This window comes from Maylandia zebra, linkage group LG6 (genome assembly GCF_041146795.1).
Source record: "Maylandia zebra isolate NMK-2024a linkage group LG6, Mzebra_GT3a, whole genome shotgun sequence".
NCBI classification, from domain to species: Eukaryota; Metazoa; Chordata; class Actinopteri; order Cichliformes; family Cichlidae; genus Maylandia; species Maylandia zebra.
The window spans coordinates 12,310,403-12,335,499 of record NC_135172.1 but is presented as its reverse complement, the minus strand read 5'-3'; the positions used below and the strand labels follow the sequence as shown (position 1 = coordinate 12,335,499).

Sequence of the window (25,097 nt, the reverse complement as noted above, 5' to 3'; positions counted from 1 at the left end):
ATGCAAAGCGTCAGATGGAGTGATTTAAGCATCTCAACACTGGACTCTAAAGCAGTGGAGATGTGTTTACTGGAGTGACGAATCACACTTCTCTGACTGGCAATCCGATGGATGTGTCAGGGTTTGGTGGTTGCCAGAAGTACTTGTCTGACTGCACTGTGCCAAGTGTAAAGTGTGGGCATGTGTGCACATGGCTGGGCACCAGTGCACAATACAAGGTCCATAAAGACATGGATGAGTGAGTTTGGTGTAGAAGAACTGGACTAGCCTGCACAGAGTCCTGACCTCAACCTGATAGAACATCTTTGGGATGAATTAGAGCAGCAACTGTGAGCCAGGCCTTCTCCTCCAACGTCAGTGTCTGACACCACAAATGCACCTCTGGAAGAATAGTCAAAAAATTCCCATAAACACACCTAAACCTTGTGGAAAGCTTTCCCAGAAGAGTGGAAGCAGTTATAGCTGCGAAGGGTGGGCTGACTATTATATTATACTATCATACAAAAGTCTGGATTAAGACTGAGATGTGACTCAAGTTCATATTTGTGTTAAAGCAGCCGACTGAATGCTTTTGACAGTATGCAGTACACAGTTATTGTGCTACAGGACAGCTGTGAAACTACAGCCTGTGTCTGTTTGGCTGACTGTACCTGTTTGAACTTTTCCCAGTCATGCACGTCCTGGCCGACCAGCACTCCCTGCAGCTCCTCTGGTCGAAACAGCCTCACCAAATCCTGCTCACACACCAGGAAGAAGCCTCGCTTGAACTCCTGGAACAGATTCTCCACTGATGTGTTGAAGGCATGATTCACATAGGCCTCCACAAACTCCTTCCTGTTTAGGAGGGAAAATGTTAAATTAGCAAACATTTCACAGAGACAAAGGTGCTGCAGATGAACCTCACAAACACTTCATGTTTTATATGCTTACTTATTTTGACCTGTCAGTGGCTTTCCAGGAGTTTGAGGATCCAGGTCAACATCTGTTCCATCCCAGATTATCTGTAAATTAGTTATAAATCAGATGAGTTTAGCTGCAAAACCTGAGAATGAGACAGATTACTGATCATCTTCTATAGTAAAACACATACCAAAAGTCCATGTAGAGATTATCCAGAACATCATCTTCATAGTTAGATAAGATATAAGATAATCTTTGATTTTTTAACTTGCGAATAATCTTTCTTGCTGTAAAATGATCGACTTCAAAGCCTTCCCACATTCATGGGTATCAACAACTGCTTCTCTCCTCCTCAGTATGTTACCACTTACCTGAATACGCCACACCAGCAAACTGACAGTAGTGGTTACACTTACTGATGATCTAGTGCACTTGATTAGCACTTGGCTAATACTGACCCTCTTAAATAATTATGGAAATAGTCTTGGATGTCTTAGTTTTTGAAACATCTGAATTTCGGCTCAGTGTGTGTTAAATAAATAATGACCTGGTATAATGTGTTCTGTGCTGTTCATCTGAGGTTGCATTTACCTCATATTAAGACCTACTAAGGACCTGATTGTTTTTAATTATGTCCTGATACATAAAACCTGAGAGCTCACATAACTGCATATGCTCAGAATAGACAGCACACATGGATACAAATTACTGCCTTGCAGCAGCAATCTTCAGACCATCACTATGAGCTCCATACAAGGTTACACTGTTCCTGTTATTAACAGCAGGGGGCACTATCAGCCACAGACTGGGAGCCAGATATGCTCTGCTGGTGCCTCATTGTTACAGAGGAAAGACTCTATAGTGAGAAACAGCTGAGGGGGAAACACTGATCTGGAAACGTCTGAGTGTTACAGAGGATATACATAGCACTGTGGTTCAGTGTCACACAATCACAAACAAATACAGCAAAGTACTAAAAAGGGTGTTGCCTCCAAAGATTGCTTTTACTGGTTTGGAGCTTAGGAGGCTTAATAACAACAGGCATGAATGAAGACAGATCAGAACAGCTGTTTGATCACAGCATCCAGTACCAACACAATCATCCACACTCAAGAGCCTGTTGGCTTCAGAGTCAGCAGCTGAATGTCTAAAATATCAAATGTCATTTTTGGTCCATCAGCTACAGCATGAACTGCTTAAAGTGAGAAGCAGCCTGAAGCCCGACAGATTCATCTTTCCAGACTGAAAATATCTCAGAGTGAACCGAGTGGTGCGTTTTCAGGGTGATCTCACAAAGTCAAATCCCTTTAATGATGTTCTGTCCTGTCTTCCTCTATCAAAAGCACACAAACACTATAAAACATTGTTTCGGTGCTTTGGGGTTTTGTTTTCTACACAGAGGTATAGCACGACTAGACCCTAAAGGCAGGCTGCTCACCTACAACCAGCTCACGAACATCTTTCCAATGGAGCTCGCTGCCCTTCTCGTGGATGAGGGTCACTGTGATCCTCCGCTGGATCCCCTGCAGCAAACATAACAGGAGCTCAGGATCACAGTGAGCACAGCTAGAGCAACATTACGCTTTAAAAGAAGATATTCAACTGTGTACAAAGGAAGCAGTTACCACTGTGTGAGTAATAAGGAAACAACATGTGCACCAATCCTGTACCTGGTGCAGCAGGTAGGTACCATGACAGGGCAGGCCTCCACTGTGATCCACGATGGCTGGGATGTACCTGTGCATGGAGGGAGGAGGTGACACAACATCCCAACTTATAATATTCTTCCTGGAGATCATTTTTATGGTTCCTTTAAAGCTTGTGCGTGAATATAACACTCCAGGTGGATACTCACTCTCCAGTGGGCTCCAGCTCGCTGATCTCAAACCAGACCAGCAGGTCGTACTTGCTGACACACTGACCCAGGTTGGATTTGGTGATGGTGTTCAACTTGGAGGCTGCAACTGGCACACACACACACACACGCACACACACACACGCACACACACACACACACACACACACACACACTCAACGTTAACAAGTGGGAATTTTTCTGGATTTAAGAGAAGGTGAATAAAAGTGAGCAGTATTTACTACATGCTTTGGGTGACTAAATGGAGGATGGATAGGTGACATGAAAACACTACTGACCCTTTATACTGAGCCAATAGCTCACACACTTCTATTAAATCTGTCTAAAGAGCCAGTAATCACAGAGGATAGATACTGGAAGAAAACTGAAATGTTAGGAGGAACTAAATCACACATTACAACACCAGTGGCAGCACCCTGCTGTCTCACACATCGGGATCACGGTCCTGTTGAAGCGGGATAATTGCTAAAGCTCACAGTTGCATTCCTCTATACTCAATATGATCGAAAAAACTATTTTAACAAACAATTAAAAAAGGAACAAGTAAAAGATCTACTATAGCCAAAAGAAGACCATTTACAGACTATAGCCCTGTGAACAAGTATTTGCCTCCTTTCTCATTTCCTATCTTATTCCATATTTGTCACACTTACACCTTTCACATCAATACATTTATAACATTAGACAACAATGTCTAATATTCAACGGCAGTTTTCAAGGGCAAAACGCTATCCAAACATACTTGGTCCTATATGAAAAAGTAATCACACAGAAAACCTGATACCTTGTGCGTCACCTCTGACACCAACAGCTGCAGCAAGCGTTTGGTGCTAGAGGTCACATTTGGACTCTGGACCTCTGTTGTATAATGCAATGAATAACATGAACATTTTTAGTAAGGTTTGTTTGCTTGTTAACATTTTTCCCTTTAATGTTTTCATTAATAAAATCCAACCTTGAAGCATAACAAACCAACCTTCTACTTTCTTAAGTTCAAGCAAGTCTACAGTTTAAATAAAGGTCTAAAGTCACAAATATTATTCTGACAATAGAAATCCTAGAATAGTGGTAACACTCTGAATACACATGCCAATATAAATTTATCTCGCTGTCATGTGTTATTTTGCCGGGTTGTTTCCTCCCGTTGCCATGTAAACACAAAATAGTGTATATATATGAATATTTTCAAAAAATGCTCTGTGAGTTCCACATCATAACAGTTATTTACTGAGCAGCTCAGTTAGAACTTGCCACTCACACACTGAGCAGCACTCACTAACTTTCTATTTCTAAACAATTTGTTCACTTTTTATCTCAGGCATGTCTGAAAAGACATCAGATAACTTTTTCCATCGCTTTGAAGATTTGATTCAGAGAAAGCGCACAGGTGGAGATGTAAGTAACTAAACATACTCATTCTTGACTTCTCTGCTGATCAAATGTAAATGTTTCTGAGAGATGTGTTATATTTTGCTGCTTTGCACAGTGTAATTTTTGTGTAAGTCACTGTAGACAGAGCAACTGTCAGCGCTTCACCACAGAGTCCAGGATCCTGGACTTTCACAAAGCTCAGAGCAGTAAGACAAATGTGTTCTTTCAACAGGCAGACACATTGCATATCGCAATGAGACCCAGAGATTATGCTGTGCAACTCCCACCTTTACCTGAGCAATGCGCAGGCTCTCCACAGAGAGTCCAGAGAAGCTGGAACTGTTTGGATGACCCCTTTTGGAATCAGGAGGACCCTGAAAGAAGTCTGAGTAGCCTCAGCTCTGCAGACACACACACACCAAGTGATCTGAGGGCCATTCCTTTCATTGTTAGTCCTGTTGAGATGACACCGCTCACTCCAGTTCCTCCACCTCCTCGAGCAGCTTGTCCATCGCAATTGCGGTTCAAAGGTGATGCTTTTCTGTAGTGGTGACACCTGCTGTTAATCAGTTAGTTTAGATTTTAAAATTTGACACTGTAGATTATCTATTTTAATGCTAAATTACACATTCTTGCTGTCCATTCATTTTATATGCTTTTTTGAAGAAAAAAAAATCAGGAAGAAAAATGTTTATTGTTGTTTTTGTAAGATGTCAATTTGTAGTTATTTAGTTATTTTTTGTCTAAACAGACACGAAGTTCATTCGTGGAATAAGAGTCTTGACAGCAAAAGACAAATTTGGGCCTATTTTGACTCCAAAACCTCCAACAGTTCCCATACCGCAAAAACGAGGACCTCGGCCTGGGACGCTGCTGCCCCGTGCAAAAGTCGTCCCTATAGACAGTAAGTGGTTTTCCTCAGTAACTGTAGAAGATGCTGAATAATCAAACTTTAAATTAAGAGATTTTTTAAAAAGATTTTAATGAACAATTAATCACTGCATCATGCTTCGAATTAGAAGAAATGACAGTTTCTTTTTACTAACCTCGTTGATTATCAGACAAGAAAGCAGACAGTCAGTGCAGTCAGAATAATCCAAGAGAGAGCAGGGTCAAACTCCCGCCTGTAGCTACACCTGTAGAGAGCCTGTCCCACAGCTTTAGTCTGCTGTCTTCATTAGAACTTTAAAATGAATACTAGATCTACTTCTACTGAATGGAGAAAAGGTTCCTGAGAAGAGATTTAATTTTCAGTATAGAAATTTGAGGCGTTTCTGAAGGTACTGTACCATGTTAGAGCATCTTAACATAGAGTCCTTGAATACTAGGCAGTTGTAGAGGATGAGTTACTCTACTTTAAATGACTCCCACCCCTTATTGGAGGATTTCAGCTTCTTCCTGTGGGACAGAGGTTTGCAGCCCCTAAATGCAGGCGAAGTTTGAAGAAACAGCTTTGTCCAAGCTGCTATTTTGTTGTCGTTGTAACAAATGACACATGTTTTTTTTCTATATTTTTTAAAAACTGTATTTATTTATTTACTGTACTTATTTCTCTATTTATGACAGTGCTTTTATCTCCTTTTTGCTGTTTTATATGAATTTATCAGTATAGTGTTGTCTAGTTTTAGAAGCTGTGATTAGGACGTCTATTTAAATTTGTTGATTAAAGATCATAATTAGAGATCATAAGCTGCCTTTGATTTAGACATGTCTGATATTTTTGTAAACACAAAATAGTGTATATATATGAATATTTTCAAAAAATGCTCTGTGAGTTCCACATCATAACAGCTATTTACTGAGCAGCTCAGTTAGAACTTGCCACTCACACACTGAGCAGCACTCACTAACTTTCTATTTCTAAACAATTTGTTCACTTTTTATCTCAGGCATGTCTGAAAAGACATCAGATAACTTTTTCCATCGCTTTGAAGATTTGATTCAGAGAAAGCGCACAGGTGGAGATGTAAGTAACTAAACATACTCATTCTTGTCTTCTCTGCTGATCAAATGTAAATGTTTCTGAGAGATGTGTTATATTTTGCTGCTTTGCACAGTGTAATTTTTGTGTAAGTCACTGTAGACAGAGCAACTGTCAGCGCTTCACCACAGAGTCCAGGATCCTGGACTTTCACAAAGCTCAGAGCAGTAAGACAAATGTGTTCTTTCAACAGGCAGACACATTGCATATCGCACAGAGACCCAGAGATTATGCTGTGCAACTCCCACCTTTACCTGAGCAATGCGCAGGCTCTCCAGAGATAGTCCAGGGAAGCTGGAACTGTTTGGATGACCCCTTTTGGAATCAGGAGGACCCTGAAAGAAGTCTGAGTAGCCTCAGCTCTGCAGACACACACACACCAAGTGATCTGAGGGCCATTCCTTTCATTGTTAGTCCTGTTGAGATGACACCGCTCACTCCAGTTCCTCCACCTCCTCGAGCAGCTTGTCCATCGCAATTGCCTGTTTTCTCTGCTAAACATTCAGGAGCAGGTCGGTTCAAAGGTGATGCTTTTCTTTAGTGGTTACACCTGCTGTTAATCAGTTAGTTTAGATTTTAAAATTTGACACTGTAGATTATCTATTTTAATGCTAAATTACACATTCTTGCTGTCCATTCATTTTATATGCTTTTTTGAAGAAAAAAAAAATCAGGAAGAAAAATGTTTATTGTTGTTTTTGTAAGATGTCAATTTGTAGTTATTTAGTTATTTTTTTGTCTAAACAGACACGAAGGTCATTCGTGGAATAAGAGTCTTGACAGCAAAAGACAAATTTGGGCCTATTTTGGAAAAACTGCAGCATTTCCAGGATGGGATTGTAACCTCACCTGGACACACAGTACCAACCAAAACATTTACTGCAGTAAAGCCTTTGACTCCAAAACCTCCAACAGTTCCCATACCGCAAAAACGAGGACCTCGGCCTGGGACGCTGCTGCGCCGTGCAAAAGTCGTCCCTATAGACGGTAAGTGGTTTTCCTCAGTAACTGTAGAAGATGCTGAATAATCAAACTTTAAATTAAGAGATTTTTTAAAAAGATTTTAATGAACAATTAATCACTGCATCATGCTTCGAATTAGAAGAAATGACAGTTTCTTTTTACTAACCTCGTTGATTATCAGACAAGAAAGCAGACAGTCAGTGCAGTCAGAATAATCCAAGAGAGAGCAGGGTCAAACTCCCGCCTGTAGCTACACCTGTAGAGAGCCTGTCCCACAGCTTTAGTCTGCTGTCTTCAGACGACTGGTAAGAAACGTAGTAAGGAGACATTAAATACTGCACAGAAACAGTGCTGCATAATGTGGCTGTGTTATTTGTGGTGTTCCTGAAGTCGTGTTCAATGTTGTGTTGTGTAAATACAGGATTAAGAAAAGACAGGGCTTGCAAACTATTCAGTCTCTGGCAAAGCACCACTCGGACATCCTGAAGACTAAACTACATGAAGTGTGTCTGGTCCTCATTGAGGAGGTATTGCACACTTTATGTTTCTTATATGCGTTTCATGCAGCTAGTTTCCCTTCAAGTGCATACTACAGCCTCAACTGATGATTTTCACTCACATTTTAGGTGAAAAACCAACGCTCAGCAATAGCCTTTGAGGCCATACATGCCATCAATGAGCTCTACATTCAGCTCCAGAGAACAATGGACCCAGAAGTTGAAACAACAGGCCGAGCTCTATTGCTGAAGCTTGCAATGACCAACAACAACTTTCTACATCAGGAGGTCAATCTGGCGCTTGATGCCATGGTGGAAAATTGCAGCCATGGACGGATTCTGAGCGCTCTGTTTAACACAGGACTGACGTAAGAGGAGAGAAGAAGCTGTAGTGATTTTATTAGAAGACATGAAAGAGAGATCATGTTCACTGAGTTGTGTGTCTAATATTGTCCTTGCTCAGCCATCGCTGTGTTGCAGTGAGGAATAGCACGGCTCAACACCTGCACCAGCTGGCTGACAAACTTGGAGCAGCCGTCACCCTGAAAACAGGAACCTTCACTGAAAGATTTCTAATTGCTGCCTCTAGAATGGCAGGGGATGCTGCACCTGAAGCCAGGTGGGTACTTTTAAATGGGTTTGAAGTGCATCAATGTTTTATTTTCTGTGAGTTTACACAATTAATGAAAATTAATGACAACTGTAATCTTCCACAGGTACCATGGGCGAACAATCATTGAGAAACTGACCCTTCACAAGGACTTTATGAATTTGTGGGTGAAGATTGTCCCTGAAAAAGACAGGCGTCCTGTGGAGAAGAGCCTGAAAAAGACAGGCGTCCTGTGGAGAAGAGCCTGAAAAAGACAGGCGTCTTGTGGAGAAGAGCCTGAAAAAGACAGGCGTCCTGTGGAGAAGAGCCTGAAAAAGACAGGCGTCCTGTGGAGAAGAGCCTGAAAAAGACAGGCGTCCTGCGAAGAAGAAAGAGCTTAGGGAGTTCCTGTGTGTCCAGTTGACGGACAAGGGGACGCACAGGTGGAGATGTAAGTAACTAAACATACTCATTCTTGACTTCTCTGCTGATCAAATGTAAATGTTTCTGAGAGATGTGTTATATTTTGCTGCTTTGCACAGTGTAATTTTTGTGTAAGTCACTGTAGACAGAGCAACTGTCAGCGCTTCACCACAGAGTCCAGGATCCTGGACTTTCACAAAGCTCAGAGCAGTAAGACAAATGTGTTCTTTCAACAGGCAGACACATTGCATATCGCACAGAGACCCAGAGATTATGCTGTGTAACTCCCACCTTTACCTGAGCAATGCGCAGGCTCTCCAGAGATAGTCCAGGGAAGCTGGAACTGTTTGGATGACCCCTTTTGGAATCAGGAGGACCCTGAAAGAAGTCTGAGTAGCCTCAGCTCTGCAGACACACACACACCAAGTGATCTGAGGGCCATTCCTTTCATTGTTAGTCCTGTTGAGATGACACCGCTCACTCCAGTTCCTCCACCTCCTCGAGCAGCTTGTCCATCGCAATTGCCTGTTTTCTCTGCTAAACATTCAGGAGCAGGTCGGTTCAAAGGTGATGCTTTTCTTTAGTGGTTACACCTGCTGTTAATCAGTTAGTTTAGATTTTAAAATTTGACACTGTAGATTATCTATTTTAATGCTAAATTACACATTCTTGCTGTCCATTCATTTTATATGCTTTTTTGAAGAAAAAAAAAATCAGGAAGAAAAATGTTTATTGTTGTTTTTGTAAGATGTCAATTTGTAGTTATTTAGTTATTTTTTTGTCTAAACAGACACGAAGGTCATTCGTGGAATAAGAGTCTTGACAGCAAAAGACAAATTTGGGCCTATTTTGGAAAAACTGCAGCATTTCCAGGATGGGATTGTAACCTCACCTGGACACACAGTACCAACCAAAACATTTACTGCAGTAAAGCCTTTGACTCCAAAACCTCCAACAGTTCCCATACCGCAAAAACGAGGACCTCGGCCTGGGACGCTGCTGCGCCGTGCAAAAGTCGTCCCTATAGACGGTAAGTGGTTTTCCTCAGTAACTGTAGAAGATGCTGAATAATCAAACTTTAAATTAAGAGATTTTTTAAAAAGATTTTAATGAACAATTAATCACTGCATCATGCTTCGAATTAGAAGAAATGACAGTTTCTTTTTACTAACCTCGTTGATTATCAGACAAGAAAGCAGACAGTCAGTGCAGTCAGAATAATCCAAGAGAGAGCAGGGTCAAACTCCCGCCTGTAGCTACACCTGTAGAGAGCCTGTCCCACAGCTTTAGTCTGCTGTCTTCAGACGACTGGTAAGAAACGTAGTAAGGAGACATTAAATACTGCACAGAAACAGTGCTGCATAATGTGGCTGTGTTATTTGTGGTGTTCCTGAAGTCGTGTTCAATGTTGTGTTGTGTAAATACAGGATTAAGAAAAGACAGGGCTTGCAAACTATTCAGTCTCTGGCAAAGCACCACTCGGACATCCTGAAGACTAAACTACATGAAGTGTGTCTGGTCCTCATTGAGGAGGTATTGCACACTTTATGTTTCTTATATGCGTTTCATGCAGCTAGTTTCCCTTCAAGTGCATACTACAGCCTCAACTGATGATTTTCACTCACATTTTAGGTGAAAAACCAACGCTCAGCAATAGCCTTTGAGGCCATACATGCCATCAATGAGCTCTACATTCAGCTCCAGAGAACAATGGACCCAGAAGTTGAAACAACAGGCCGAGCTCTATTGCTGAAGCTTGCAATGACCAACAACAACTTTCTACATCAGGAGGTCAATCTGGCGCTTGATGCCATGGTGGAAAATTGCAGCCATGGACGGATTCTGAGCGCTCTGTTTAACACAGGACTGACGTAAGAGGAGAGAAGAAGCTGTAGTGATTTTATTAGAAGACATGAAAGAGAGATCATGTTCACTGAGTTGTGTGTCTAATATTGTCCTTGCTCAGCCATCGCTGTGTTGCAGTGAGGAATAGCACGGCTCAACACCTGCACCAGCTGGCTGACAAACTTGGAGCAGCCGTCACCCTGAAAACAGGAACCTTCACTGAAAGATTTCTAATTGCTGCCTCTAGAATGGCAGGGGATGCTGCACCTGAAGCCAGGTGGGTACTTTTAAATGGGTTTGAAGTGCATCAATGTTTTATTTTCTGTGAGTTTACACAATTAATGAAAATTAATGACAACTGTAATCTTCCACAGGTACCATGGGCGAACAATCATTGAGAAACTGACCCTTCACAAGGACTTTATGAATTTGTGGGTGAAGATTGTCCCTGAAAAAGACAGGCGTCCTGTGGAGAAGAGCCTGAAAAAGACAGGCGTCTTGTGGAGAAGAGCCTGAAAAAGACAGGCGTCCTGTGGAGAAGAGCCTGAAAAAGACAGGCGTCCTGTGGAGAAGAAAGAGCTTAGGGAGTTCCTGTGTGTCCAGTTGACGGACAAGGGGTTGTTTGGTGAGCCGGGTCCTGCGGGGGAGGTTGAGCTGGGGGCTGTTGCTGGTGTTTCTGCCTTACACCTTATTGCGGTTTGCACTGCTCTGAAGAGAAAAGAAATGACCAGGGAGGGTACATCTCCTTCCCCAATAATCCTTCTACAGACAAACTCTCCTACCTGGGGGGAGGTGATGGCACCCGAAAATGATAAAGTAGATAAGGAGTTTAAGCCGTTTGTGTCAAACGGCTTTGTTCCCTTGATAGGAGAAGATCGGCGGACTCCTGTCAGTATTTTGCGAGACACTGGTGCGAAACAGTCGCTCATTCGTGAGGGGGTCTTACCGTTTTCAGCTCAATCCTGTTGTGGGGCGGATGTGTTAGCCTGGGGAGTTAGGATGTGTGTAATACGGGTTCCTTTACACTTGGTGCAGCTTTCATCTCAGTTTTTGTCTGGTGAGGTTAAGCTTGGGGTGCGACCCCAGTTACCGGTTGCAGGTATTGACATCATCTTGGGAAACGATCTAGCTGGCGGCACAGTTTTTCCGTCGCCAGAAGTAGTTGATATACCACTTACAAATAACAGTGGTTTCGATCGTGCCACATCAAAGGCTGTTCAAACCGTCAGTGTAAAGACATTTAGGCAGAGGAGAGGTGCGAGTGGATCCCAGCAACAGCAGCAGCAGAATAGGAGGCAGCCCAAGGGGACGAGAAGAACAAATATTCAAACCACAAGGGTCACTGAAGCCACCATGCAATCAGACCCAAGTAGAGTCACTTTTCAGGACAGTCAGCAGCAAAATGCTGAAACCAGGCCACCTGCTAGAAAAAGACAAGGACCTCGACGGCACAGGAACCGCAGAAGAGGCCAGCTGATGGTGGCTAATGCTCCATCTCCCACCCCTTAAATTTGACACAGACTTTGATTTTGATTCCTCCAACACGCAATTCATTAAGGAGGCGCTTGAGAAGAAGTTACAGGAGGGGCTGAATCTAAAAGATGGGAATTCTGAGGGAAGAGAAAAGGTGGGGTTGCAGCTGAGTTCGGGGGAGGATCATTTTGGTCCAAAGTGCTACTATGACAAAGCAAAGTCTTTCTTTGACAACATCTCATCTGATAATGGGCTCAGACTGACGTGGGCAGAGGAGCGAAAGCGCCATCTGGAGACTTTTGGTGTCCCTGGGCGGTTCCTGAGGGGCCAAGGATTCAGAGGTGGACGCCAGTGTTTTGGGGGCGGGTGCAGTGCTCGTGCAGGAGGATGAAAATGGCATTGACCACCCAGTCTGTTTCTTTTCTAGAAAATTTCTAAAACAGCAACCAGCGCCTCATGCGTTGGTCCTTACTCCTACAGGATTTCAACATTGAGATCCGATATATAAGAGCTTAGAGAATGTTATGGCTGATGCCCTCTCTAGGTCGTAAATCAAACATCTTTGTGTGGGGTTGGATGTTTGATTTTTTTTGGGTGGGGGAAACTGTTATGACCCAGTGATGTGTTTGTTGGTGTTGTGCCTCCCACCGGAGGATGGCTGGCGGTATTTTCCCTTTTTTCTCTCCTAGGAGGTGGACACCTGGGCGTGGCTGCTAGGTATCTGGGTGGAGTCTCTACATATCTTCGGACTGGATAATTGATGGACCACCTCCAGTACTTAACGTCCGGATGACAGTCACCTGGGAGTGCTTTTTGGAACCCCGTTGACTCGGTCAGTTGTGTGTTGTGTCATTGTAGTGCAGGCTGTGTGTGTGTCTGTTGCTGGTGTTTTTGCCCCACTGAAAAATCTCCCTTCTCCACCTAGCCCTTCTGCGGAGGAGCTGCGGGTAACGCTGCGCATTAAGGAGGTGGAGCTAAAGAAACAGCAGTTGGAGGTGGAAGCTATGCACTTGAGGATCAGGGCTCACCATCCAGTCACCATCCCCGCAGGCACCCTCCCCGGAGTCATTATCCCCGCAGTCGCCATCTCCGCAGCCACCGGCCTTGATGCCAGGTGGTGGCTTTGATGTGAGTAAACACATCAAAATGGTGCCGGCGTTTCGGGAAACTGAGGTGGATTCGTATTTCACAGTGTTTGAGCGTATCGCAGGTGCGCTGCACTGGCCAAAAGATGTGTGGTCTCTTCTACTCCAATGTAGATTGGTGGGGAAAGCTCAAGAGGTGTGCACCGCTCTTTCTCTGGAGGACAGTTTTGACTATGATATGGTGAAGGCTGCTGTCCTGCGTGCTTACGAGCTTGTGCCAGAGGCTTACAGGCAGAGATTTAGGAATGGGGAAAAATCCGCCAACCAGACCTATGTGGAGTTTGCCAGAGAAAAGAAAACTCTGTTTGATAAGTGGTGTCATGCTACAGCAGTAAAAACCTTGAATGACCTGGGTGAGTTGGTGACGTTGGAAGAGTTTAAAAACCAACTACCAGACACTGTGGTAACCTACTTAAATGAACAGAAGGTTACGACTCTCGCCGCTGCTGCTATACGGGCTGATGAGTTTGTGTTGACACACAAAGTGGTGTTTTCGGTTCCTGCTCACAGTTTTCCGTCTTCCGGTAGCCCGCCCAGATGGTCTCCAAGGGGCACCCGCCGTGCCATCCCCTCATCCATTGAGAACCGCGTGTGTTTTTTTTGCCATGAGCAGGGAGTTGTGTGTTGTGTCATTGTAGTGCAGGCTGGAGTATTCACGTGTACCTCTAGCCTTGCCATGTAAATAATTGTAAATAAGTTAACAAGTGGCGGTCACTTTTTGTTCCTTTGCTGTATAACTTTCATTGTCGCAGCCTAGTAGCCGTGAGAAGCCGTTTTCTTTTGTTGAACAAGTTTTCTCCTGTTTTTCGTTAGATAGTTAGTTAAGTGACTTGTCTTTTGTTTTGGCTTCTTTTTATTTTGGTGTAGGGAAGAGTAGGGATTGTTTTATAGGGAGTTTTGTTTATTGTTTTGGCATTGCTCACTGCCGATGAAAATAAATGGCTGCTTAAATACTTGAAAAAGGTGTCGTTGTTGGGGTTTGTGCGTGGGTGGGAAGTGAGTGGGGCAAACTATTTGTTACGTTTATTTACTTGCCGGGACCAGAACGTAACAAGAGCCTGAAAAAGGCTAATAATTACAGGCAGCAGGTCAGCATCCAGACTAGGCTCTCCTCTCCAGCAGGGCCTGGGTTCCCCAGATGTGACAATGCAAGTCCTGACGAGTACAGAGGAGAAGAGTGGCTGCTACAGTAGCAGCAGCACTCTGAGGCTAAGCTGGGAAAGTCGTTGGAGGTTCAACCATCATGACCACAGACAGTCCCAGTCGCTCTGCGGGAGTAAACTTCTCCATCTTCAGGACTACAAACTATTTCTCTGAAGGACAATATTATTTAGATTTACATTAATTATTATTACATCATTCTTATTATTACATTATTTGTATTATTTCATTATTATTATCACATTTTTAAGATCCTGAATGGACAATGAATGAATAAATCCCTTTTTTTTCATCTGAATTAAAACGGCACTTTGGTTGCACATATACAGTTTCTGTTTTTCTGTCAACAAATATTAATACATTCTTAGTTCTCTTGTTTTCATTTTTAACCCATGATTTTGAATTTTTATCAGGATTCAAAGTCATTTTTATAACATAAAGAAATATTAAATAAATACTAGAAAGCGAAAATTTCAGAAAAATTTTTAAGCCTGCCTATGCTGCTGCTAATCAGTGTAGTTTGCCATTCATACGGCTACAGAGAGCAAAACTCAGCAGAGCAGCCATTCTCCACCATGAACTATGGTAAAAACAAACACCGCTCGCGCCTCACAGATGACAGCTTACAGTTTTGTGTAAAGATGAGGTGACTTCGTACAGCCCCGATTTGCAGACGCTGTGCACAGAGGTTCATGAGCAGAAGTCCCATTGTACCACGGCAGACCCAACAATGTTTGCATGAACACGCTTTGAAGCATTACGTTATGGACCACTTTTCACACATGGTTGGTGTACCCACACAGCCGGCTGTAGCTTTTCAACTCACAGCCCAACACACACCAAAAAAAAACCAGCCGAGAGAGCACAGACTTTACGCCCGTGGGTCCACCTCCCCTGCAGCGGCACTGCAGACCACGCCCTGCCACACACATCAAACACGTAAAATAAATATTTATGCACTTTTGCATTCACTTTTTGTTTTTTGTTATTTTTACACAGTGTTCTGAATGATTAACAATGGTCTACAGCCAATCTTGTGTATTATTATACAAACTTTGGTTGTAAGATTCAGATAACTATTTAATAAAAGGTAAATATTTTATATGAGAGCAAGAAAGAAAAGTATATCTTTGTGTCCCCCTCTCCCTGTTAATGCCCTACCTGGCCCCCTGCCAAAAGCTTTGCTAGATCCGCCCCTGCACAGTTACCAGCTGTCAGCTACACAAAAAAAGGAGCTTGGTGTTATTTGTCTCTCAGAAACAGTTGATAACTTTCCTTCAACTCATTCATGTCACCTAAAAGGTAAACCTGTTTCTCCATCACCAGTTCAGCTCTGATGATTCAGTAAGGACATCTCCTGGTTTCGACCAGCCCTTTTTTACAGCTGTGGCTCCAGCAAACATCAGCTGATACTAGAAATTAAAATTAAATGAATTCTAACAACAGCTGATCAAGCTTAACCGTGCTGCTGTTGTTTAGCGCAATGAACAAACGAGAGAAAAGCCGATCATTGATCAGTTTCATGATTGAAGTTTCAACAGGCGAGAGAATGACAGGGGAGGCTGTCATAAAGTTCAACATCAGTAACTTAGGTGCACACAGCTGTCGTGCTAGCTAGCACGCAGAACGAGTTATTGTAACTGTCAGCACAACGAAAATAAACTACACCTAAACTCGGTTTATATCTGACCCAAATAGAGTGCAGTTCGTAACTTCTTACCTGAAATTCAGTTCACCTCACGCTCGGACCGGCAGCAGCCTGCTTCTCCTGCCTTCGGTTTCCCTTATCCACGATTGAGCTCCACGTTAGCCACCACCGGTCGATCGGCGGCCGCCTCGCCACCGGTGTATGTGTCTTTCCCTGCATAGGAGGGTTAGTGGTTAATGTGCTGCCCATTGTGTTGGATTGTCAATGCAACCCTCTTCTCCCACTCTTCACACACTGATAGCAACACCGCAGGAGAAATGCCAGCACAGGCATCCATAGTTTCAGGTGCTGCACATCTCGTATCTTCACACCATAGACAATTGCCTTCAGATGACCCCAAAGATAAAAGTCTAAGGGGGTCAGATCGGGAGATCTTGGGGGCCATTCAACTGGCCCATGACATGACCAATCCACTTTCCAGGAAACTGTTCATCTAGGAATGCTCAGACCTGGCACCCATAATGTGGTGGTGCACCATCTTGCTGGAAAAACTCAGGGAACGTGCCAGCTTCAGTGCATAAAGAGGGAAACACATCATCATGTAGCAATTTCAAACATCCAGTGGCCTTGAGGTTTCTGTAGCCAAGTACAGGATAGGGTAGGGGAAATTAAAGTAAGATGGAGAGAATGGGCCAATAGCTAGATTCGTAGGAGGGATAAAGTGAGTTGCGTGGAGAAGAATGACTGGAGCCACAGGTAAAGTTGCTATGAATTGTATTAAACTATTTAGCAACAATTTAACAGCATTTCATGAACAGGAATGAAAACATAAAATAAAATACAGTGACAGCAATAATAATAACAGTCAGAATCCTATCTCAGCTCAGATATGTCAGTCTTGCCGGCTTAATAGTCAGTGTTCAGTCAAGTCAAATCCAATAGGTCAAAAGTTTGTGATTGGTGCGATTTCGTCCTACCGCACTGTTGCAATTGTTCATGAGAGAAGAGCAACCTGCCCTTCTGGGCCAACTCAGAATGGCTGTGGTTCGGTTCAAAGGGAAAGGTTCGCCATCTTCCTCGTCAGGAAGAGATCCAGGTCTCACGATCCCATAAAAAAACCTAGCCTGTAAACAACAGGACTATTACTAATTCAGTTCACACTCTAATGATATACATGGCCATGTGTAAATAATGTAAGTGCTATAACAAAACAAGCACAAAACATTAATTCTAATTTCTAACTATAGTCTATACAGTGCATCTTAATCATGAATGCAATCTTTAAGTCACAATCAGCTTATTCTATCATCAATGTGCACATTTCTATCAGAAATCAGAAATAAACCATAAACTATGGTAGATTTTTTTTACAGTATTGCCCTTTAACTGAATTAAAGGAGCATTGCTTTACACTGCATAGCAATGAAGCAATATATTATTTACACTCAATGTACAGAATAAAATTATGAAAAGAATATACAAAAACCCACAGGCTGTAGTTTTACAGTATGTGGTAACGTATCAGCACAGTAAGAATACACACAGACATCTATCCAGTGCCGCTCGAGCATCAAATGTAACAAAATAAAGTAGATTCATGACCTTTAAGATCAACATTAACTTATTCCATCATCTAATTTTAGTGCATTTAATATTCAACAAGTAATACTAGAACATCATCAGCACACAAGCTGAGTGCTCAAAATGGCTGAACTCCGTGAGAAACCCCGTGTCACTACCCGATCCGTACCGGAAACCCGATCGGTACCCCGCATGCGCGAATCTTACGTCACTTCCTCTCTGCCAACATTGCGACATCCAATATATTTGAATGATACGGTTAGCGCCCAGTTAGCTCCTAGCATTTCTCAACAGCTCTGCCTCCTTTTCGACTTCCCGGGACATTTAAACAATGAATAATCGGTATACAAAGAAATTCATGCTTTTCTCCTCAACAGAGAGTGTCCCCCGATTGAGCAACAGCACTGTAAAATAAGGAGAATGGCGCCTAATTACAGAGTTAATAATGCAGACTTTGTAATATCTCACGTGTAGATTCAGCAGCCAGATGAAGTGTTTACTGACAATTGACAGTGATAGCGCACATCATAATCATCACTATTCCAACAATCCTCTCCTCACAGACAAGCATAAACACACTCGACTATCGCTAAATCAAATTTAACACACGTTTATAATGACGCTAATTCAGTTTATAATAGGGTTTATTCGCTCGGTCAGCAGGTGACGGTATCCTCGTACACTGGGGAGTACACTGCCATTAAACGAACAGAAGAAGAAGAAAACATCTGCACATGCGCGGTACGGATCGGGTAGACTCGATTTGTACGGTCAGACTTTACACATGCGCAGTAAGGATCGGGGAGTCCTGATCCGTAACTATCTTTTTATTTTTCGTTTTTGTCTACATTGTACTGAAATGCTTCATTATTGCAAACATTTTAAGATATACTTGTTATTCTTAACATCTTAACAGATACTCTGACCTTTAACTATCGTAAAACGCTATGACCGGAAGTAGAAACCTTTCGCGCATGCGGGGTACCGATCGGGTTTCCGGTACGGATCGGGTAGTGACAGTGACACCCCGTGTGTTCTCCCACAGTGAAAACCTGGTCGGGGGGGCGTTCCAAGATGGCCGAGTAAGTACACGCTTACTGCCGAGCTTAGCAAATGTAACCTTATAATACGGTAGCAACACTGTGTCAACTCAGACCTTAGAAGCTTTTACGGTATTTAAGCCAGAAAAGGACTGATTTTGATCAATTAAGAGATAAAATGTCACAGCGTGACAATAAAAGACCCTCGTCTAGCTCCAAGACGAAGCTACTGCTAAAGGCTAATGCTAGCCAAACAACCGGGTCAGTGAACCCACTGCTTGACAACTGCCATGACTATACGGCTCTTTCACTACCTCTCCCAATAACTGAGGACGTAATGGACGAGTTTCCACCTCTACCCGTCTCACCCAGCCAGTCTCCGGCGCCAAAGAAAGCGATGCATTCAAAGGGAGATAGCGTGGATATTGTTGAAACTCTATCAAAACTAATAAACGAAAGAATGGATAACCTTGCACTACAGATTGACGGGATCAGAAAAACTGTGGACTTTGCATGCGAAGAGATAAAAGATGTCAAATGCAGAGTGGGCACATTGGAGCAGAAAATCTCCAAAGAGGAAGAGCGTATGGATAAAAACCAGCAAAGAATCACAGATCTCGAGCGATATTCCAGACGGTGGAACCTCAGGCTGTTTGGTGTCAAAGAAGAACAACAGGAGGATACATGGAAGGTTGCTGTTGAGATTTGTCAGGCTACGTTGCCTGAATGTAAAAACCAACTTTATGACACCATTGACACCGTACATCGGGTCGGCTCCAAACGCCCAAACAACACCAGTCCCAGACCTATTATCATCCAGTTCATCTCCCGCAGAACCAGAGATAGCCTGTGGAAAGCAGCTAAGACATCTCCATTCTTAAAGGAAAACCGGGACTTGAAGTTTGCTGAGGACCTTTCCAGAGAAGAGAGGGAGCGCCGGAGCAAGTTGTGGCCCATTATCGAGAAGGCTCGCAGAGAAAATAAAAAGGCCTATTACGTTGGATGCCGGGGTTTTGTTAATGGGACAGAAGTTTTCCCGTCTTCAGAATGAGAGGTGAATATGGGGGAAGCTAAGGAATGGAAAAGACCCTACAATGTTGCACAGTTGCTTGGACTTGGTTGGCTGTTTTTCATTGATCCTTCTGGCGTTTTGGATCATTAAGTCTATGCCTCATTTATAGTGTGAGGACACTTTAAGTTTCAGCACCAGAGTTGTATCCTAAAAAATATTTCGTGTATTTCTGCCGAGTTATTTTCATCCTTGCAATGCTCGGTCCCTTAGTGAGGTTTATTTTTTGTTAAGCACACAATATTGGTTCTTTAAATTTCTAGCTGTTTATTTTTTGTTTTCTTAATTGTCATTTTCTATTGTTTCCCTAAATGCCAGGGGGTTGAGACAGATCTGTAAACGTAAAGCCTTATTTTTGTTTGCTAAGAAATATAAAAGTCATTTTTGTTTTTTCCAAGAAAGCCATTCTGTATCTGCTGATGTGAACTTCTGGAAGTCTCAGTGGGGTAACGATGTTTGGTATTCGCATGGCACAGAGAGGTCAGCTGGGGTCACAACTCTCAAAGGTAGCTTCGAAGGTATTGTTCTACATTCAGATTGTGACTCTTTGGGTCATTATATTTGTCTGATAGTAGAATACAATCACTCCATTTTCATAATTGTCAATTTATATGGCTATAATACCAAACCTGAAAATGATAATTTAATTGACTCTTTAGATACAAGGATTAGTTTTTGGCTCTCTAAATATCCCAGTTCAAACTTAATAATTGGAGGAGATTTTAATGTTTCACTAAATGACACTATAGACAGATGGCCACCAGCACAACATTTTAGGAATAATTTGAGATTGGAAACATTTATGGATAAATTTAATGTAACTGATATTTGGAGAGACAAATTTCCTGATGATATATCTTTTACCTGGAGTAACCGTTCTGGTTCAAGGAAATCACGTATTGATTTCTGGTTAATATCAAGTAGTCTATCAAAGGACAGTGTTACGGTCAATATCCTTACAACTCCACTTACGGATCATAGAGCAATATATATTAATCTGCAACTCTTTCCTACTATTGCAATTAATAGATCCTCCTATTGGAAATTAAATAGCTCGCTTCTGAGCCATACAATTGTAAAATCTGAAATTACACGACTGTTAAAACACTTTATACACAAGGCTAATATTGAGAATTCCTATAGCACAAACTGGGAAATTTTTAAATTTGAGACAAGTAAAATGTTGAGACAGTATGGGGCAAAAATAGCTAAGTCAAGGGCAGCAGAAGAAGAAAATCTAATTGTTCAAATTTCCGCAATATATCAACTCCCACCAGACGAGGTCTCGGAAGAGGATAGATTACATCTTAGGTCCTTTCAATCTAAACTGGATGAGATTTACCGCCAGAAAGCTGAAGGAGCTTTCGTTCGTTCAAGAAAAAGGTGGATAGAGGAGGGAGAGCAGAATTCTGCTTATTTTTTCCGCTTAGAAAAACATAGATCTAAAACCAATACTATTCATAAATTGAATATAAATGGTACGGTCAGTGATGATGCAAAAATTATCTCTCAATTTTGTTGTAATTTCTACTCAAAGTTGTATGGATCCAATTATAACGCAAAGGTCGCTACCCAATTTATTGACTCTGTAAACAATGTTAAAATGATTAAAAGTGCTGATAGGCTTTTTTGTGACAGTCCAATTACTGAAAAAGAGATATTGACATCTATTGAATTTCTTAAAAACAACAAATCTCCGGGCACAGATGGGCTGGTGGCTGAATTCTATAAATCATTTTCTTGTCAGCTTGCACCCTTTTTGTTGCAGGTTTATAATGAAAGTATTGAAAGGGGCACTCTTCCTCCCAGCCTTACTCAGGGACTTATTAGACTCGTCTTGGATATTCTGGACTACTCAGCATTAATATCTGATGACTCATTTATCCTTCTCCTGGACTTCTATAAAGCCTTTGACTCAATTGAGCATGAATTTATATTTCTTACACTTCAGAAATTTGGTTTTGGTGATATCTTCTGCAGAGCTATCAAAACTCTGTATTCCAATGCTAATAGTTCTATTAGAATGAAAAATGGCACCACTTCTCGTTTTAGTCTTAATCGAGGTGTACGCCAAGGTTGCCCGATTAGCCCTTATCTTTTTTTACTTTGCACCCAAATTCTTGCCTCTCATATTTCGAATAGCCCTGTGAAGGGTATAAACATAGCAGACAGAGAGATTGTCATCAGTCAATTGGCAGATGATACCACAATTTTTCTTAAAAATGCTAGCCAAGTGCCAATTGCTTTAAGTGTAATAGAGGATTTCTCAAAAGGGTCTGGATTGGTCCTAAACTTAAATAAATGTCAGTTATTACCTGTCAAAGAGTGTAATGTTCAGAGTATTTGTAATATAACAGTTAAAAATGAAGCAACATATTTAGGTCTGATTATCTGCAAAGATACAAAAGACAGAATTTTACTAAATTTTCCCCCAATTATTAAAAAATCTCAAACCAATTTAAATCAATGGTTGCAGAGAGATTTAAGTTTAAGAGGAAGGGTATTGCTCTCAAAAGCAGAAGGTCTGTCTCGACTGACTTATGCAGCAATTTCTCTGCATGTGGACGGCAAAACTTGTAAGGATATCGACCGAATGCTCTTAAACTTCCTTTGGAAAAACCGGACACATTACATCAGAAAAAGTGTATTGATGAATGACTATGAACACGGTGGTCTCAATGTTTTGGATTTTACTACTCTAAACAATACATTTAAGATTAATTGGGCTAAACATTTTCTTAAAAATCCGGTATCCATTTGGAATTTTATTCCTCACTACATTTTCTCTAAGTTTGGTGGTCTAAGTTTTATCTTAGGTTGTGATTATAATATAGATAAGCTTCCAGAAAAGCTCTCGATGTTTCATAAACAAGTTCTATTAGCTTGGTCCCTTATATATAAACACAACTTTACACCCCATACGTATTCAATTTGGAATAATAGGAACATAGTGTATAAAAATAAATCATTATTTTTTTCTAGGTGGGTTGAGAAACGGATTGTTTTAGTGAATCAGCTGTTTAATCCTAATGGGCAGCTCATGTCCTACTCAGAATTCTTAAACACCTATAAATTTCCAGCCACACCCAAAGAATATGCCATATTATTTGATGCAATACCTACGGGTATTATAATGCTTTTTAAAGGTATTCAACCTTGCATATCATCTGTTTCTCTCCCCAACCCTTTAGATTCACACATAGGAAGAATCTGTCTAACAAACCACAGTAAAAGTAATAAGAATATTCGTGCTTTGTTCCAGACAGAATCTCTAACTATCCCACATGTGGTCTCTTATTGGAATTCCTTTGTCAGTGACATTAACTGGAAAAGAGTATGGTCAATTCCTAACAAGTATCTGGTAACGAATAAAGTGAAGGAAGTCTCATTTAAAATATTGCATAAATTTTATCCTGCTAATCATTACATGACAAAGTTCAAAAGGGACATAAATGTGAACTGTGGATTTTGTGGAAGCCATCCTGAGACTGTGCAACACCTCTTCTGGATCTGTTCATTCGCTAGAACATTTTGGAAAGACTTCAGTAGATTCATTGCTGGACATCTCTATAATGACTTTACTGTGAAATGGGAAAATGTTGTATTTTGTTTCTTTCGAAGGCAAAAAAAAGAAGATGTTTACTTTATAATAAACTTATTAGTTATCTTAGCTAAATTTTATTTTCACAAATGCAAATACAGTAACAAAAAACCTAATTTTAAACATTACTATAATGATGTTTTATGTTACATAAAATTGATTAGTGGATCACTTAACAAAAAGGCTATGAAAACTATTACTATTTGTAGTAATTACAAATTATTTGAATGTTTGTAATTCTTTGTATTACACCCCCTGGCATATGTTAATTTTGTTCTGATTGTATACATGTTCTGTATACTGTTTCTTAATAAAGTTTAATGTTTAAAAAAAAAAAAAAAAAAAAAAGTGAAAACCTGGTCAGCTACAGCTGCAGCTATGAGCATTAGGCTAGTTAGCTTTTCAATTAGCCTGATTCGCCCAGTCCCAGTTTAACTCACCAGCACACTTCTAATGTTCAACTCTCAGAGAGGATCTTGTCCACTTCATCCGCTCCCGCGCAAATATACAACATTGAAATTGGGCCATTATATTCCCTGTTAACCTCTTGTTAGCTTTTTAGCTTCAAGGTTAGCTTAACAGCTTCTGACTCACTGCGATGGTTTCAAGGTCCGAAATGTTCACAATAAATCAGGTCCGTTTCTCCAAGGTCCATGCAGATCTCCGGTATGGATATTTGCTCAATTTATCAAGTTAATAGTTATGTTCCAGCGAAAAGCTTGGCGGTGAAAATCAGCGATGGTCTCTTGCGCCTCCGTCTCTCTCTGTGTCTGAGCAGGTGACAGTACAGAGCAGGGGAAGGCGGGGCTTGTTCCTTCCTAACCAGTAGGGGTGTTACTGTAAATATACTCTTTGGGTTTTATTCTTATATTTATAGTATTTATCTTTTACTATTGATTTACTTTAGCTCAACTCAGTGATTAATAGAGTAATGATAAATCCCAATTAACAATACATGTTGTTGTGCATTACTGAGCCGTGTAAACTCACTGGGTTACATTTCCATTGATGAAGAATGGACCCACTATCGTTGTACCCCATATACCACACCAAACCATCACTTTTGTTGTTCCAACAGTCTTGGAGGGATCCATCCAATGTGGGTCAGTGTCAGACCAATAGCGGTGGTTTGGTTGGTTAACTTCACCATTCACATAAAAGTTTGCCTCATCACTGAACAAAATCTTCTGCGTGAACTGAGGGTCCTGTTTCAATTTTTGTTTTGCCCATTCTGCAAATTTTGTGCGCCGATCTGGGTCATCCTCGTTGAGATGCTGCAGTAGCTGGAGTTTGTAAGGGTGCCATTTGTGAGTAGCTAATATCCGCCGAAGGGATGTTCGACTAATGCCACTCTCCAGTGACATGCGGTAAGTGCTACGCTGTGGGCTCTTGCTGAATGAAGCTAGGACAGCCACTGATGTTTCCTCATTAGTGACAGTTTTTTTGTGTCCACATTTTGGCAAATCCAACACTGAACCAGTTTCACAAAACTTAGCAAACAGTTTGCTAACTGTAGCATGGGAGATGGGTGGTCTCGTAGGGTGTCTTGCATTGAAATCTGCTGCAATGACCCGATTACTGCGTTCACCAGATATCAACACAATTTCGAACCGCTCCTCACGTGTTGACCTCTTCGACCTGTCAATGGCTGTGAACAATGAGACACTTATAGATAACTCATGAAAGAATACATTTACGTTGAAACCAAGCACACCATTGTTTTTCTTTGACATTACCAATAAGTTTGATGTGTCACATGGCCCTCTTCCTATTGAAAAAACAAAAGTTGTATCCAAGATGGCCGACTTCTAAATGGCCACCATGGTCACCACCCATCTTGAGGAGTTTGCCCCCTCACATATACTAATGTGCCACAAACAGGACTTTAATATCACCAACCATTCCCATGTTATTACGGTGTATCCATATAAATG

General features: G+C 41.6%; 2 protein-coding genes and 1 long non-coding RNA gene across 4 annotated transcripts; 2 read left to right on the top strand and 1 right to left on the bottom strand.

Annotated features, from left to right (window-relative positions):
• Positions 1-656: 656 nt before the first annotated feature.
• Positions 657-23,952, bottom strand: LOC143418928 (uncharacterized). 2 transcript variants are annotated; one of them, XR_013098878.1, is made up of 7 exons: positions 23,604-23,952; positions 15,945-16,085; positions 2,756-2,864; positions 2,571-2,637; positions 2,339-2,423; positions 931-1,001; positions 657-834 (listed from the first exon to the last, which is right to left on the bottom strand). It is a non-coding gene; the product is annotated as an uncharacterized LOC143418928 (long non-coding RNA). The 2 variants fall into 2 exon arrangements; XR_013098879.1 differs by having other exon boundaries at positions 23,758-23,952.
• LOC112430454 (uncharacterized) lies at positions 3,497-9,072 on the top strand. The gene is made up of 11 exons (XM_076884667.1): positions 3,497-4,677; positions 4,899-5,051; positions 6,037-6,113; positions 6,322-6,652; positions 6,876-7,115; positions 7,273-7,396; positions 7,513-7,618; positions 7,718-7,956; positions 8,052-8,207; positions 8,305-8,628; positions 8,837-9,072. The coding sequence occupies exons 1-10, from the start codon at positions 4,401-4,403 to the stop codon at positions 8,444-8,446; spliced, it is 1,845 nt and encodes a 614-aa protein (XP_076740782.1). The 5' UTR covers positions 3,497-4,400; the 3' UTR covers positions 8,447-8,628; positions 8,837-9,072.
• Positions 9,498-10,961, top strand: LOC143419032 (TOG array regulator of axonemal microtubules protein 1-like). The gene is made up of 4 exons (XM_076885092.1): positions 9,498-10,133; positions 10,233-10,471; positions 10,567-10,722; positions 10,820-10,961. Exons 2-4 carry the CDS (start codon positions 10,311-10,313, stop codon positions 10,959-10,961), a joined length of 459 nt encoding a protein of 152 aa, XP_076741207.1. The 5' UTR covers positions 9,498-10,133; positions 10,233-10,310.
• Positions 23,953-25,097: the final 1,145 nt, after the last annotated feature.